The sequence below is a fragment of the Myotis brandtii genome, unplaced genomic scaffold (genome assembly GCF_000412655.1).
Source record: "Myotis brandtii unplaced genomic scaffold, ASM41265v1 scaffold13, whole genome shotgun sequence".
Lineage (NCBI taxonomy): Eukaryota > Metazoa > Chordata > Mammalia > Chiroptera > Vespertilionidae > Myotis > Myotis brandtii.
In genome coordinates this window covers 7,161,582-7,179,943 of record NW_005354595.1, presented here as the reverse complement: position 1 = coordinate 7,179,943, position 18,362 = coordinate 7,161,582, and the positions used below count along the sequence as shown (strand labels likewise).

Here is an 18,362-nt window from a genome sequence, read left to right as displayed (position 1 = left end):
AGAGCACCAGTGGCCCATCACACCCGTTTGTGCCAGAAGAACCTGGTTTGTCAGCCAGTGATACCTAGCTGGAAGCCACTATTATCTCCCTGACATCTTATTCTCTCTCTCAGCCATGACTTTGCCTGAAGAAGAGAATACAGAGGAGGAGCGGGGAGGCCAAGGAGCACTTAACTCGGTGTCTTAGAGGGACTCTAATGTTTTTGCAAAATTAAAAGTACCATTTCATAGTATTTGAGCATCATATATAACGTCGCAAATTTGAGAGCACTGGGCTTTCTCTCTAGACTCTAGTTTAAAGTCCATAAGATTGTTTTAGGGGCCCATTACTAGGGATCTTGAGAAACACAAAGCCAGCCATTCTGTCCCATGAAGTTATTTGTTTTCCTTCTTTCTTAAAAAAAAAGAATTTGGGAAGATTATTGTGGTCAACCATAGAGAAACCAGTTTCCTGATGCTGTGCAATTCTAGGGATTGGAGGATTGACTATATGTCATTGTCCTGGGACCATTAGGCAGGAGGGAGAGGACTACTCACTCTCATGCTGGGTGCTTATTGGGAGCCATTCCTTCCCCTCTCCCAGGCTGACTAGATGAGCAGATCCATACCTACTCACCCTCCTTTGCATTCTGCCTCACTGAATTACAGGCTCCAGTAATCTGCCATGGCAATGGCATTGCTCTTGATTGCTTCTCGCAGATTCTGATGGGAAGGATGCAGGCATGGGATCATTGCTTTTTATCTTATTTCCTATCTACAGGAAATCTCTAAGATAAATCCCTCTTCCTTATAAAAAGAGGAGAGAGTCCATGGGCTTAGAGATTCACTGTGAAGGAAATGGGTGCTTTGGGACACTTTATCTTCTGGCCACATTCCCTGAGTGTTTTATCATTTCTGTACCATTGTTTTCTCAAGTGAAGTCAAGCCAACATTTGCTTCCCCCACCATCTGCTCCACTAATGACCCCACTGGCATTTAGAGCAAAGCTACTGCTAACTTGGGACTATGCAGTAATCTTAGTCCCATAATCAAATGCAAACTATTCCATACTGTCTCCTGGATCTCACACAGTGTGAGGTATTACTGAACACACAGTAGGTATATTGAACTGTCATTTAAAACAAAAACAACAACAAACACCGCCTCAGTGAGAACTTTTTGGCCCCAAGAGGCTGACACTCACTTCAGATACTCCACTCCATCGGGGGTGGCTGGTACATTGTACCTTCTCATATACTCATGCATCTCGGGGAAGCTTTGCCTCACATAATCTTCAGCACTGCTTTCCCGGACAGTTCCAAAGCGGAAGCCCTGGGATGGATGATGGAGCTATGAAGGAGAAAAAGAAATGTCTTTAATATAAATTAGTCTTAGAATTGTTTTCAAAATGTTCTTTTTCCATCACTCTTTGAAATCTAATAATGTAGAATTCTATGCCACACACAGGCATAAATATGCATATAGAAATATGCAGACATAGGAGGGAGATGCTCTTTCATATCCCAGCTTTCACATCAGTAATTGTTCTATCTTCAGAAGCAAAGAGATGGAAACAATAAACAGAAAATACAAAAACAACTTTCTGCTTTATATTGAGAACCCATGACAATTTTTTAGAAGCTGTATAAACTGGCATGTAGAATAAATCTAGTTATTATAAAGTGCCTATCAGACAAAATACTATATGGTTAAGGTAATAAATTGTGCTCTTCCTTGGTTAGAAATAGACAAAGACCAACTTAAAACTTTGCATCCTGAGATTGAAATACTGTGGGCCTGATCCAAAGTAGTGACTGTATCTCTTTCATGCTCATCTGTCTATATGCTATACAGTAGGTCCTCAAATAATATTTCATTCAATGTCATTTCATTATAATGCTGACAAGATGCCATAGGAACTTAACTATACTTTCCCTTTGTGTGGCTAGTCCTTAAAGTCACTCTTCAGAGGAGTCTGCCCTGACTCTCATCGTACCCTGCAATTTCCCAGAGTAGATAACACTTGGAAGTATTTGTTCAATGTCTGCTATTCCTGCCGACTCATAAGTTTTTAGGAGGGCAGGGCTCATGCCTCCCTCATTTGTGTGGTCATAAGGCCTGAGCATATAGCTGCTATTACTGGCATCATCATCACCATCATCATCATAATCATACAACACATACAGTGCTTGGAACATAGTAGATGCCTGATAAATATTGGTTTCATATTGGTTGCCATTATTGACACAAAATTCTTTTAGGTTTGATATATTACCAGTATAATATCTCTGTCACACTTCATGTTATCTTTCCCCTTAAAATTATTTTTCGCTTTAATTTTTATCTTAATTCATTCAAAACAATATGCTCTTTAAAAATGTCTGTGTGTGAGCTTCTAATGGAAAAAAAACAAACACACAACAGGCTGCTCAGCAGTCACAGAATAATAGAATCAGAAAAGGGATCTAAGAAGCTATTGATGCAACCCAATGGACTAGCATCATCCACCCTGTGTATCCCTGTGGTGTGTAATTCAAACAGCCAGGGATGTCAGAGAGCCTGAATCAAGGAGGGAGGATAACAGTGTACACAGCGCTGGAGCACTTGAGCTGGATTACAGCCATCGCCAGAAAGTCCCGGGGAGAAAAGAATTTCTTTAAAGTCTCAGCTAAAAATTTCAGCAGCTCTTCCAAGCCTGTTTATATTTGCGTCAACCTCCTCAGGCCTTGGGGAAACATGTGAGGTTAAACTACCTATTTGTATGTGAATTGTTCAGAATTAATGGGATACTGAACTCTACGCAGAGCGCCCACACAGAGAAGAGTCAGCTAGACATTTTGCAGAAAGCAGACAAATGGGCTCAACACAAAACAGAAGCAAACTCGAGAAAGAATCAAGCGCCTACGTCCAAGGTAAATGTGATGCTTCAGATTATAAAACAACCCTAATATTGAATATGTTCACTTAAGGTTCACATTTGCATTTATCTGAGATTTATATTTAAATAATAAATGGAATGTCTCACTGGACTTGGTACAATGCCCTTTGAAACTGGGTGGAAAGGGCCATTAAAAATATTTTTATTGATTTCAGAGAGGAAGGAAGAGATAGAGAGAGATAGAAACATCAATGATGAGAGAGAACCATTGGCTGACTCCTGCATGCCTCCCACTGGGGATCAAGCCCACAACCCAGGCATGTGCCCTGATCGGGAATTGAACTGTGACCTCCTGGTTCATAGGTCGAGGTTCAACCACTGAGCCATAACGGCCGGGCCTAGGACACTTCTTTAAAAAGCAATAGTATTGATAATTACACAGGAACATCAGGCACACTAGGACAGTCCCCAGCAAACAGAAATGTGTGTTTGCTGAGTTATTAATCATGCTCTGAACCTTAGAACCTTTTTCATCTCATGACACACAAACTAATCACTGAAATTCTGCAGTACACTCACACAATATATATATTTTTTGCTGAAATGATAAAAATAGGTATAATTTCGATTCATTCACACTGGATGGCAATTGTTGTATTGGCTGATGTCATTTTTAAAATTTAACAATCTAAGGGAAAAGAGGTCAGTGCCCCTGACTAAATAGTCAGGTATTACATGTTTTAAAAATGCTTGCAGCACACTGGTTGAAGATTGCTGCCTTAGAATACAGAAAAACAAGGCTGCGAATAATGTTTCAGAGCCCTGCCCAGTTTCCAATGTGAATTACTGAGTCATGTATGTTGTAATTTTTTTCCATGTTATTCTTATTTTCTTCTGCAGAAGCTAAGTTTCTCCATTTCAATTTAAGCATTTTATTGCCTCTCTCTTCATTTTCGGTCTGAAGTCCCATGTGTTAGGTCAGCTAATCTCTAGTCAACACACACTTTGACATCAGGTTTGATTTATCTGAGCTTTAGCCCAGGTCATTCTGACAACTTGAGTCATTGCATTAAGTCCCTCGTATAGACTAAGGCTCAGCAAATGATGCCCCACGGGCCAATCCAGCCAGCCACCTGTTTTGTAAATCAAGCGCTACTGGCACACAGCCACGGCTATTCACACTACAACAGTAGAGTTGAGTAGATGGGAAAGAGATTATATGGTTTCACAACACCTAAAATATTTACTGTCTGGCGCAAACAGAAAATGTTTTCCAGCCCCTGTTATAGACAATATTGATCTAATTATTTCCTTGACTCCCACATTTCAAATTTTCCTCTCTATTCAAAAATCCCATTGGTCACGGAAGAGATGCCACCTTTGCGAGTGAATGAACAGAGTAGGTTTGATAAATCTCCGCAGGCTTCCTGGCACTGCTCAGATTTAGGCTTTAGTATGACGACACATCTCATTACAGCTGCGTGGGGTATTCAGTCCTCCAATAGGAGGTCCTGACTACTCAGTACTTCCTTTCTCTCTAGGGTCAGTAATAGGAAAGCTCTGGTTACAACATTTCAAATAGAAGCATTAGTATGATGCTTGGACTAATTTTAAATTGAATTTTCGATCCCAGGGCCCGGGGGTGTTGCAGCAGCCTCCACAGGTTTGAGGATTTTGAGAAATGACCATAGTACACAGATTCCATGTAGCTGAGTTGCTTCGTCGCATCCTTTTCTTTGCCACTTTCCTCCACTACTCATCCTTTTGATGAAGACTTTGCTAGAGATAGAAAATATTACCTATATTTGTAGATAATATTTAATTATTTAAAATATAGATAACACTGTCTATATTATTTCTTCTATTATTTTAATAATGGTAATAGCCAACCCTTAGAGGATACCTCCATTCCAGGCACTATGCCAAGACCTTACATTCATCACTTCCTTTAATTTTCATAGCATCCTTCTGTGTATATACAATCATTATCCCTATTTTATTTTTGTTAATCCTCATTTGAGGATATTTTTCCTCCATTGCTTTTCAGAGAGGGTGGAAGGGAGGAGGGAGGAGGAGAAGGAAGAGGAGGAGGAGGAGGAGGAGGAGGAGGAGAGAGAAACATTGATGTGAGAGACACACATCAATTGGTTACTTCCCACATATGCCCCGACCATGGTCAGGGATTGAACCTGCAACCCAGGTACATGCCCTTGAATGGGCATCAAACCTGTGACCTTCCCATGTGCAATCAGATGCTCTAACCATTGAGCTCATCAGCCAGGGCATTATTCCCATTTTAAAGAAGGGGGAATTGAAGCTTGAAGTTAAAGCAACTTCTTGCCCAAGACCACACATAACTAGAAAGGAACTGAATCCAGAAACCTGAGAACTTGTACTATTAATCTCTATACTGCCTTTGGGAAGGATTCTTTTTTCTTTGAGAAGCTATAGATAAGATAGACATTCCTCAAGCCTAATGGTCAGTTTAATCCAAACAGCTAGTGCCGGCTTAAAGAAAGTAGACAAAGAGCCCATATCCTTTGGGTTTTTAAAGAAGGTGTTTATCAGTTATAGCAACAGCAGCAAAAACAGCAACATCTGACCTGTGCTGTTTACAAAACTCATTCATGCATATTATTCCATTCACCAGGCACAAGCAGTTTGACAGTTTCTGTGTTCTATTCATTAAAGGTAAAAAATGAGCTAGGTGGATTGACCAAGCTCCCTATAACAAACTCATTCATCCTGTATTCCGTGGGGGTCAAATGCTTGGGCTCAATATCCAACAGTCTTGGGGGTGGCTGTAGGAGGACAGAGCCCTATTCCTCCCTCCCTTGCCTGCATCACCACATCTTCACACTCATCTCTGTTGCCTCACTGGTCATCTTATTGCTTCCTTTGTTCACTCTACTTGGGTTACAGGTGGAGGCTGAACCTGAAGAGAGATGTCAAAGTTGGGGGGGGCTGTAAAAATATAGAGTTGAGGCTAGAGGAGACATGAGTAGCTGCAGATGCTGAAGACAACTTAGTCCATTCATTTATTTTTATAGGTAATAATTCAGGGAGTTTCTATTTATTAAGTGCTTCCTATGTGTCAGGCATTGTGCTAAAAACTTAACATGGATTATCTAATATAAGTCTCATAACAATCTATGAGGTATTTATTATCATCTCCAACTTTCACACAAGAAACTAAGGCTTGTGTTTAAATAACTCGCCCTAAATTGCTCAGCCAAAAGGCATATAGGAGGGCTCTGAACTTTGTCAAACTCCAGATTTAGGCCCATGATGAGAAAGGTAAAGAAAGGACTTACTCCAGGGTCACACAAATAATGGAAAGGTGAACTTGAAAAACCCTCACTCAACCCCAGATCTAATCCTGTGGAATGTATAATCCCCTCCCTAAATGAATATGGCTGATAAAAAGAATTGTTCTTTATTTTTTCTTTATAGTATGTTCTGTTCAACATTTCCCCATCTACTCTTTATGAAACCACAAGTTTCCAGTCTTTATTTCCTTCTCTAAAAAATAATTTCTTGAATTAAATTTGCTTAGCAACATCCACAAAATGGCCCTGCAGTGCTCACTTACTAGACCTCTGAACACCCTTGGTATCTTTCTGTCTCATGCAGAGTAATACAAAGGGAGGGCCCATGATCATGGTCTTTTCAGTGTCTAGCCCTTAGACGCTATAGAGAGCAACTCAAAGAATTACAGACTTTCTACAGGGGAATTATCACTATTCTACTATCATTTTTCTATGCCTGTTTCCTCTTTTTGTTTTCCATGTCAGTCATTTTGTTTTGCTTCTTCTCTGGCCCTGGTCTCAACGTCTTGTTCCATTCATCTGGAGCAGCCTATCCTCTTCAGTTCACCGAGACCCTTCCCATCATCTTCCTCAACATCCTCTTCAGATCCCATTGCATGTTGACTGATCTTGTAGTGCTAAGTCCATTTCTCCCTTCTATGTCAGACGAGTTATTTCACTACTGATACCACCAGCACCAGTGGTGCTTCCAAGTAAAGACCCCAGGAAAAATCATCATCACAATGGTGGTGATGATGACAATGTGGCTCACCATGTGCCAGGCATTGTTTAAATGCTTTAGACATATTATCTTTTTTAATTCTTACAATAATATTATGAGGCAGGTTCTATCATTACATACATTTTTTTTTATCATTACATACATTTTATAGATGAGAATCCAGAGGCACAAAGCAACTAACTAACTGGTCTAAGCGTATGGAGCTAGTAAATGACAGAACTGAGCAGCCTGCGTGGCTCCATTGCTTATGTTCTTGACCACTAGAGTACATACTGTAATAGTATACACATTATTTGCTTTGTCAGCTATTCCCTTAGCTGCTGTGACACTGACTCAGGTCCCTTATCCACAAAATTGAAAGAGTTCGGCCATTGTACCCGTATCCCCACAGCCAATCAAGGGAGCTTAATTAGCTCCTAACGATCTGTTAATACTGGTGTCTATGATTTATTGTGCTGATGACATGCATGGCCCTGCACATTCATCATGTCATTTCAGACTTCCTATGCCCCTATGAGGTAGGTTCTGTTAATAACTCCGTTCATGGATGGGGAAATGAAGCTCAGAGACATGAAATAATTTTCCCCAGTCTCTTCAACCCAGGCTGCTGGAGCCAGTTGTGATACACAACCTATCAGCTGACTCTAGAATCCAACCACCTGTAAGGTATTGTCTTACTGGGATTTTCAAAGTTAACTATGATCATAATGCAATTATTTTAGAACCATGCTCCCTCTGAAGATGTGAATTCACTGTAAATAGCAGAGTTGGAGCCTGAACCAGGTCGCTGAGGCCAGAACAGACACCTCTTATGGAAAACGTAAGGATTCCTTTCAGCCCACGGCATCAGAATAACTCTTTTGTCTATGTAATTGACTTACTATCAAACCAAAAACTTCAAGGTGAAAAATGACCTGTGGCCCATGGAACCCAAACTTCTCACTTAGTTGCTGCCCCTCACCAGCAGTACTGTCCTTGCCGACTGAGCAGGCAGGAAGGCCCTTGCCTGAACTAGAGTCAGCAATTATGGGCCGATTAAATGCCAATGGATGAAAATAGCTATAAACTGACCTCCAGTCTAGTGATGTAAGCTTTTTGGCACAACTCTACCCAATCCTTGTGGCTGAGAAACCAGTTTTAATTTAATTATATGACTCAGAGAAATTAAATATTGAAGCATGACCCGAGGAATGTGGCTTTCATTCTGGGTAGGTTGGGTGCAAAAGTACAGTAGGAGGTTTAGCCTAAAGGTCTGTAATCCCACAGCTTGGACCCCAGGAAGCCAGCCTCTTAGAGAAGGTGCTAAAGAAAAACATCACAGGGCCCAGCCGGCGTGGCTCAGTGGTTGAGCGTTGACCTATGAACTGGGAGGTCACAATTCCTGCTTGGGGCACATGCTTGGGTTGAAGCTTCGATCCCCTGTGTGGGTCATGCAGGAGGCAGCCAATCAATGATGTTTTCTTCTCTCTCTCTCTCCCCCTCTCCTCCTTCCTCTCTGAAATCAAATAAAAATATATTTTAAAAAAGAATATACCATTTTCTTTAAAAAGAAAAAATCACACAAACAGAAAGACAAACTACTGAATAACAGTAAGAAGAAAAATCCTTTCCTCTTGCTTTATTTTTCTCTGAGGCTAGCCCTTGGGGGTGAGTTGGGCTGTATCTAATAATTTTATTTGCCAAAGACTAGTCCGCCTGCCTATGCTGTGGAGTGCTCAGGGAATCAGTGATGGTGCCATGATGAGGGGCCCTCAAAGAGTCAAGCACCGACTCTGAATCAGTGCATCCAGGAGGAGGTGATGCCTCCTCTCGCCTCCCCCAGGGCAGCCTGCCCGTAGCACTGTCCCAGCTTTTCCACTGGAGACCATCTCCCAGTTTACAGCTGAGCTGTGTGCTTGCTTATCTTTCCTTTCTGTTCAGCACATTTGCTCCTGTTAAATGAATCACAAGAGCAGCACAACTGAAGTAGCATTTTGCTTTGTGAGCCAAGCATCGGAGGGCAGCAGTCAGCTGAGTTAAAAAGGCATTCTCTTTCTCCTTCTTTTGCATATTTGAGAAAAATTTCATGCAGCAACAATAAAAAAACAACGCGCAATGATTCATAAAGTTTGCAGTTGAGAAAAATGAGGATCAGCAAGATTAAGCAATTTGGCTAAGATGAGACAACTGAGTGGAACTTTGCCATCCCCACATTTCACATATTGAACTTGTGTGCTGCCTCTGGAACTTAACCCGCATGGAAGTTCTGATTCCACTATCTTGAGTAATCCTCACAGCAAACAAACCAGAAGCATGAAATGCGTTTATAATTCATATGCAGAAACTGGCTTGGTGCAAACTGGAAGAGCAGATCTACTAGTATGAACTGTCTGTAGTGACTACAGTAGCAGTAAATGCTTACTTAGTAAGTGTATGATAAACGAATACTCCTCCAGTGTAGAGAAGAAAAAAGTGAAAGTTACTCAGAACCTAAAAACTCATGACATTAATTAATTTACACTAAGTTTAAAAGCATGCGTTCTTTTTTTATTTTAGTTTTTTTTAAGAAGTTAAATGTATCTCATTGGTATAAAGAAGTAACTGTAACTGGAAGCTATTTTAAAAATTTTATTTTTCAATTACAGTTTACATTCAATATTATTTTGTATTAGATGTCCCTTTTTTGATTACAGCCTGGAAAATGGACTAGCCTTGTGTGAGGCTAATGTTTTATCTAAGGAACTAATGTTTTGTCTAAATGTATGGCTAGCTGAAAGGCAAACCACAGAGTGACACCCATCTTTTAGATTTCCATAAGAACTTGGTCTATGTTTTTTCAGCTAAAGAACTTCAAAACACCTTCTATACATTTCCTCCCAGTAATCCTGGGATGTCAAGATGAAGAAGTTGTTAAACTCATAGATAGAGAACAAACTGAGGGTGGCCAGATGGGAGGGGGTTTGGGGAACTGGGTGAAAAAGGGGAAGGGATTAAGAAGTACAAATTGGTAGTTACAAAATAGTCATGTAAAATACAGCATAAGGAATATAGCCAATAATATTGTAACAGCTATGTATAATGCCAGGTGGTACTAGAATTATTAAGGGTACATACCACTTCGTAAATTATATAAATGCCTAACAACTACACTATACACCGGAAACTAATATAAAATAATATTGAATGTCCAGTGTAATTAAAAAATAAAATTAAAAAGATGGAGGAATTCTGTTTCCCACTGATAGAGTAGGAAACCGAACTCTAGAGAGATTATGTGGGTGCAGTTGATTGATTGGATTAATGGGTCCAATTCTTCCCTTTTTGATTCCCACCCTTTGCCATGTGACCTTGAGTGCCCTCCCTCTTAACTCCGGTCCTGGCCAGCTGACTTCCTTTTGTTACTTGAATGCTAGCCGACAAGATGTAAGCAGTTTTGGAAAAGAGCTTGCATATTTCTACCTGTGCTATCACCATGGAAGGACGTGCCTGGATTAGCCTGCTGGGAGACGAGCCATGTGGAGCAGAGCCACATCAGCCCAGCAAGTATTGAAGCCAACAACCAGCTGACCCCCAATATAGTGAGCCCAGACTAGTTCAACTAACCTGACAAGCATTTGAGCTACATAAACGCTTTTTGTTGTATGCCACCAATGTTTTGTGGCAGTTGGTTATGTGATACTACTGTACTAACATGTAATGGATACAGTGGTAACAACTATAAATGAAAGCCCAGAAATTTAATGAAGACCTTCTGTCTCTGAGCCTAGTGCTCATGACATTTGACCCAATTTTCACAGGTTATTTATTACCTCTGCCTGGGGTTCCCGTTTATGTTGGTCCTTCTTATTCCTCCTTTAAAATCCAGGTTGATACTGTTCTATCCCCTTTTAGAGCCTTCACTGATTTTCCCCAGAAAGAGATAACTATACTTATGGGTACCACCTCTCCCTTGTACACATTTTTATTTTATTTTTAAAAAATGTATTTTTATTGATTTCAGAGAGGAAGGGAGAGGGAGAGAGAATCATTGATCAGCTGCCTCCTGCACAGCCCCACTGGGGATTGAGCCTGCAACTCGGGCATGTGCCCTGACCAGGAATAGAACTGTGACCTCCTGGTTCATAGTCGATGCTTAACCATTGTGCTACGCCGGCCAGGCCACATTTTTATTATTTCACTAATCACAGTGTGGTGCAGGTAACTGTTTATTGAATGTATTTCTAAAGGGAATATGAGTTTCTTTGAACTCTTAGAAATGATCAAAGTGCCTCATTAATATTTTTGGAATTATATTAATTTGTAGAAAGAAGAGCATGGAAGGAGAAATGAATGATTTCTTGCTGAAAGATTTCAAGCATGTTTCTGATTTGCTCTTGACTGCCACCTACGTTAGGACCTCTGGGTCAGGTAATAGGTTTAAGAACAAAGAACCCATAAATTCAGCACATATATATTATATATCCTCTCTACCACTTAATAACCCCTATGGATAACATAGAAAAGGGCTCTACCCCTGTGGAGAAAAACAATTAACAAAAGGCAAACTAGATAGTTACCGATAGTGATAAATTAAAGAAGAGGGGAAAAATGAGAAAAAAATGAAGAAAAAAATGGGATGAGGAGATAGAAAGACAGGAGAGGAGGCTGTTTTGACAGGGCGGCCAGGATACCAACCTCCTCACTGGGTACTGAACAGTGAACACACTTCCTTTCTTGGTTTTATTGCAGTGCTTTCATCTTAATCACACATTTAAGGATGAAATTGTGTTCATTGTTCTTCATACCTTCTGCAGACTCTAGGTACAGAGCATAACTTGCCGGCTGATTTATTATTCTGATAATGAGGGGCACAATAAGTTCAGTGTGTGTGTGTGTGTGTGTGTTGTTGTTGTTGTTGTTTTCCTTTCAGATTTTAAAATTAATGCCACTTGCCTGGAGGGTTAGTATAAGTCTGTAAATTATACAAATGAATTTCATATTCCCTCATAATACTTCTGGGCTTCTTCTGAGAATTCCCATTTAAAAATGGTCACAGGCTTCATTTTCAAGATGTATGTCAAAGCATAAATCCTGAATGCCGCTATCGTTGGCTGTAATTCTTCCCGGAGAAGCCAAGGATGCATTTGGTCTTGGCCTATTGTTAGAAGTATGAGCAAAATAACTAGAGCGGATCCATGGCCCTTATATTAGGTATTATCTGTCCTTCTTCATTCCTCCTGTCATCTGTAACTCTGGGATTAGAGTCATCTACAATTCTACAATAGATGGAACAAATAATTACAGAACATTGTTACGGGCCAATCACTGCGCTCAGGTAATGTATACACATTATCTCATAATTGCCTAAGGGCAGGGCTATAGGTGGGTATTTTTATTTTCATTTCTATTTCTTAGGCGAGAATTTGATGCATACAGTTTCAGGACCTTGTCCAGGATCACAAAGCCCAGTCCTGTAGCAGAGACAAGACCAAACACAACTTTTCTGATGTGAAACAGGACTTGGAGATCTTCCTTCTTTCCTCCAACTAATGTTTATCAAGTGCCAGACTGTGTACGAGATTCTGAAAATACAAAGATGGTGGAGATGCTTTCCCTGTCATCCATGAACCTCAGAAGAAGACAGGGAGAAGAGGAAACGAAGGCAGGAGTGATTTTGAGTATTCTATGTAGCAGTTTGCCTATTTAGGAGAGCAACTTCTGTAATGAATTCCTTGGAGAGCCAGAGAGCTGGTAGTTCTCACATCCTCCTCGCACGGAAGGCACTGTCCTCTAGTGATGGAATTGACAGCCAATGGGTTGACAAAGGATCCCAGGGAGTAAGCCCTGCAGTGCCCTGTGATTGGAGTTTTCATGCTTTTCCCCACCCCTTGGACCAGGGATACCTGGGACTCGGGCAGGCTAGTTAGTTTTTATATTTTCTTTCTTTTTCTTAAAAAAAAAAATAAAATAATAAACAACATAAATGTACTTCTCACAGTCTGGAGGTTGAAAGTTTGAGATCAGAGTGCCAGCATGGTGACCTGAGGGCCACATTCCAGGTGCCTGACTTCTCATTGTATCTTCATGTGGCCGAAGGGGGCGCTTTTATATTTCCCTTCAGTGCAAACTAGTCAAGTAAACTTGTTGTTTTATGAGGCATGGTTTTGTATCAGCATTTGGTTTTTTATCTATTCAGACTTTTCTCTAATATGCATAATTGTTGAAAGAAAGGCTGCAGAACAGCCATGAATTATGCCTTTTAGGGGAATGAACATTGCAGCTAATGTTGCAAGACAACTTCCATTATAATCCTGTTCTCACATCCTTGTGATATTTGGGGTGGGATAAAGAAGAGTTTTTCTTTAAGCTAAAATTTTCCATGGTTTGACTCAGCCCAAGGTGATTTTCAAAAAATGTGCACAAATGTTTCCATTTACTTTTGAGTTATTGTATTTGGAAAATGTTGTTCATTTTTACTTCAACTATTATTAATGCATAAAAATTCCAAGTATGAATGGCTATTAAAACTTCAGTCATTACATGCCACTTGTCCCAGGAATGACATCTGAGCAAGATTTTAAAAGAATTATAATTCCCAAAGGCTAGATTCTTTCTTTATGTGACTACATTATAGCACTTAATGCAAAAATGTTAAAAATATTTCATTATTTTGAGAGTTTCATTTGCACACAGCTTTTCAGAGAGGAAATAATTATTTGAGTAACTTTTACAATTTTTGAATTTATGATAGACTCTAAAGTGACAAAATACATTTTAAAATAATTTCTATATTTCTGAACTATATTATTCAAGCTTTTAAATTTTTTAAAGCTTAGATCTGTTTTAAGTGTGTCTCTTATAACTGGCACATTATTGAGACTTTCTAAAAATGTCATTTTTTTAAGTGAAACCTACGTTTGGGGAACAGAATTACTAATAAATATCAGAAAACAAAAAAAGCAATTCTGTCTCTATCTGAGGATCTTTATTTAGAATGTGGGGCACATATTTAAGTAAGTCTTTTGTTCTATTGGTTTGTGTCTCTAATTGGCTTTTCCCTTCCACCTATTATTGATGTACTTTGAAATTCTGAAACATAATCTTGTGTCTATTTTTTATTTTATGTGTATGACTTTAGATCACATTTTACTTATATTTAGCTCTATTAAAATTCTACTGTCAATGTACCTAGTAACTTAGCTGAGAAAATATTATGTCTATTCCAAAGTGTGATACAATGAAAATTGTATTATCACTGAAAATAACAATATAATTTGTTTCAAATTATATTGAAATATTGTTGAGAGATGACTTGTGTGATCAGTTACTTTTTCTGGGCTTTTCCATTTGATGGCAACCTTTATATTCTCCCCCAGAATGAATGATATCATCATTAGGTAAATGTTTTATTTAATGTACTTAACTTCTTAGTCTCTTTTAGAATCTTGTACCTATAGTTTCATTCAACATAATATTTTATGATCTTGTCTGATTTCATCATCCTTATTAGGTATTCCTTAAATATTATCTCGATAGTCTTTGGACCTTAAATTATTCTTTTTTTTGTGTGCCTGAAGATGAGGCATTTTATAGAAAATGGCTTGGTGTTTTCTCGTTTAGAATTCTGGTCTGGTACACACACATGTACACATATACATCCATACACGCACATAAAATATACATGTACTAGAGGCCGGGTGCACGAATTCATGCATAGGTGGGGTCCCTCGGCCTGGCCAGCGATCGAGGCGATCAGGCTGGCCGGAGGGAGGGGCCATGGGAGGTTGGCCGGCCAGGGGGAGGGACCATGGGAGGTGGGCCGGCCCACGCTGATTGGGGTCGATCTGGGCTGGCCTGCAGGGGGGAGGGACTGTGGGAGGTTGGGCAGCCATGGGAGGTTGGTTGTGGGAGCACACTGACCACCAGGGGCAGCTCCTGCATTGAGTGTCTGCCTCCTTGTGGTCAGTGTGCATCATAGCGACCCGTCGTTCGGTTGCTTAGGCTTTTATACAGTAGGTCCTAGGGTTACATTGGAGATCCATTCCTACAGCGCGACGTAATGAGATTTTTGCCGTAAGTCGGAACCCACCTACATAAACACCTACGTCACTCACATGGAGCACTTACACAGTAGTAATGAAGTGAAACAGTAAAAAAAAATTAAAAGATAACAATTCCTGACCTTTACTTGTGGTAAATAAATAATAAAAACCATAAAGCACATATGTACATACATCGAAATGACCGAACTCTTTTTTTTTTTATAAATACTATAAATGGGAGATGGCGACGTAACCATGAAATGACGTACATCGAGTCCGACATAACCCGAGGACTGCCAGTATATATAGATTATATATTGTGTTATATATGCATACATTATATGCATATATTATACACAATATATTATGATATATATATGCTATGCTAAATATACTATATGCATATGTTATATACATGAGAAATATATATCATATATACATATGAAATGTACATATATGTATGTGTACATATATGTGTGTATATACATATGTGCATATATATTTCTTGTGAATGCTTAGGTTGCAATATTTTTTGATCCCTGGTTTTTCCTCTAGCATATCCATATAGCAGTTCCATCATTTGAGGGAGGTTAGATCTCTGTGTTCTGCTTTTAAGGTCTCTTTTTTTCTCTCTCACTCGCATTATCTGTTTGGTAAGAATGAGCTTTCTCCTCCTCTTATCCTTCATAGTTCTGATTCATCCTTCAGAGTTCAGCTCTAGGACTACTTGTTCAAGGAGGCCTTCTCTGATTGTGCCTCCCACCCCCAAGCAGGTCAGCTTCCTGTTAACACATCGGTAAAGCTCATCATCAAAACCCTTATCACATAGTTATGGTCCTGTAATGTCTAATTCCCCCACTAAATGAAACTTCTCTGAGGGCAGGGTTAGGGATCTGACTGGTCTGTTGTTGTAACCTCAGCCCTTATCTTAGTGGTAAGTATACGGCGACTTACACATATTTATAGAAAAGATGGGTAAATGAATTGCCTGTCTGCCATTTTCATTAAAAACATAATTTGTATATTTAAAGTCATTTATCAAAATGACTAGGCATTTAATATAGTTTTTCCTATAATTGACATAAAGGACAGGATAGTAACGGCACTCAATGGTTGAAAGCATTTCAACAACTTTTGCCCACGGGGAGCTATAATTTCACCTTATGATATCATAAACCACTCAAGGATTTCATGTAGTTACCAGAACCTCAGGCTAAAATTATAACCCTGAAAGCCCTTGCTGCCTATTAGTCATGTGGCATATGACACAAAGTAAAATATATTCTGTATTTTTGGACTTGAGTTTGGCTCTCAGGATGCTAGCTGCTTCAATTTATATTTGACCTGCCAAATATTCAGCTCCCTGAAAGGTTAAACCATCTAAAAACCTAAAGTAATTCACAAGTTCTAGGTGTGCAGAGAGCAATAATTAAATGAACATATTATGAATTTCTTACTTGTTCTGATAATTATTTTCTCAAGTTACCTTCCCGAAGTGCTGAGCAAAGCTTTGAGAGCTATGAGCATGCTTACCCTTGAATGCCTAGTCATTTCGTTAGTATAGTTTAACATGAGGGAGCACTTTGCATTGAAATTGTGATGGATCTGAAATTAGGAAGCTTGAACTTTGGCAAAGTCACTTAACTTCTCTGAGCCTCAGTCTTCTCTCCTGTGAAATGTGTTTTCTGCCAACAGATGTAGAGGATAAACTGGGGTGCTGGACTGAAAGGGTTTGGGAAGTAACGAAGTGCTTTACAAATGGCTTGTGGCATTGTCATATTAGTGAACCAAAACAGTCATTTTCTAAAGGCATGTAAACATGAAAAGAAAAATCATGGGGTCAGGGTCAGAGCTTGTATTTCCTCCACGTAATATATTTTCTTCCCTCAGCACTCGGGTGTAGTGTAAGAACCTGTGCAAGAGCGTGTGATGGTAACGTCACGTGAGTACAGGGGCGGCACGGCACCTTGCATTCCTCCAGACAAACTGGATGCGATGATTTCTTTCAAGCCACTTACAAGATGTGAAGACCGGGGTGAGAAATGGGTTAATAATGGCTCCAAGGAGAAGCTGATAAACTGGTTACCATCCCCATGGAGAAAAGAACAAGAGTGAAAAGGCTTACAAAGCAACACAAGGGAGAACTTGTTTGCACTGAGGGTAGAGCAGTGATAAGCCCCAGGGATTGTTTTCTGAATTTCTTCAGAAAATGGACTGGTGTGTTGCCGGTTTGACCGGAAGGCACAGAAGTAACACAGATCACACTGACAGCGGGGTAGGGAGAATCTGGGTGGACAGTGAACAAAATTGTATAGGTCCATTAGCCAAGTCATCTAGCAGTTGGGTTAAAATTATACCTGGCAGGCTAGGGCTCTGAGTCAAAGCATCGCCAAGATTCTGGGAGAGGATCAGAGCTAAGCAGAGTCACAGTACAAAAGTCATCGGAAACTTGAACTTGGTCATAGGGCATGATGCCGATTATACGATGGGGGTAAAGTCCAGTCCTGGAACATGTCACTCATTCAAGGGTAAAGGTAAGAATGGGGCCAGCAGCAAAGTGACCTGATGCTGGGCCGTGTCACTTTGGGAAACTGCTTCTCCAATTGTCTTGTACAAATGAAACAGGCAGGGAGCTGGTGAAAATGCAGATTCCGGTTCAGTAGGTCTGGAGTCGGGCCTGAGGTTCTGCATGTCTAACAAGCTCCTGTAGATGCTAAAGCTGCTGGCTCTTGGACCACACTTCTGAAAGGATCTGGACAGGGCATCTGAAATTCTCCCCAAATAAGAACAGGATTCGTTCCTGAGCCTGGGTGAGGGAAAAGTAAGGAAGAGGGCTGTGTCTGACATGAGGGAGAAGTGGCCTCAGCTATGAGGAGTAGAGCGTGAGAGGAGGCTGGCTCTTGGCAGGAAGCTCTGCTGGCTGCCTCCTCCTTTGGTCTCTTCTTCCTCAAACTTGATAGTTGGTATCTTTACCCTCAAATTCATGAAACTGTCCAGTGGTACAGACCTTGTTCTCTCTGTAAGCAGAATCACCTAGACTAAATTAATGATCCATACAGGAAACTAATAGAAGTCTCAATTCTTTCAGGGAACGTCTGTCTTAACTGAAACACATGCAGTATATATAGGGACCTCCGGAGGAGAATTTCTTAACACAAAGAAATGGCTGTTGGGAGAATTTCAGGACCTGTGGCAAGAAGAAGGGTTTGAGGTGCCCCTGATATCACTATACTAGAGGCCCGGTGCACAAAAATTTGTGCACTCTGGGGGTTAGGGGCCGGCCCCTCAGCCCAGCCTGCACCCTCTCACAGTCTGGGAGCCCTCAGGGGATGTCTGTCAGCTTAGGCCCGTTCCCCTGGGGGAGCTGGCTTAAGCCACAGTCTGGCCTCCCTCTGCGGTAGGCAACCAAGTGGCTGATTAGGGGACGGCGCATTGGCAAAGCCCCGCCCTCCTCC

General features: G+C 40.4%; 1 protein-coding gene across 1 annotated transcript in view; it reads right to left on the bottom strand.

Annotated features, from left to right (window-relative positions):
- GRIN3A (glutamate receptor, ionotropic, N-methyl-D-aspartate 3A) overlaps positions 1-18,362 on the bottom strand; it is a 165,136-nt gene that overhangs the window by 65,396 nt on the left and 81,378 nt on the right. The window contains exon 5 of the mRNA XM_005859834.1: positions 1,184-1,329. Within this exon, the coding sequence (XP_005859896.1) occupies positions 1,184-1,329 (146 nt within the window). The remainder of the gene's footprint in view (positions 1-1,183; positions 1,330-18,362) is intronic.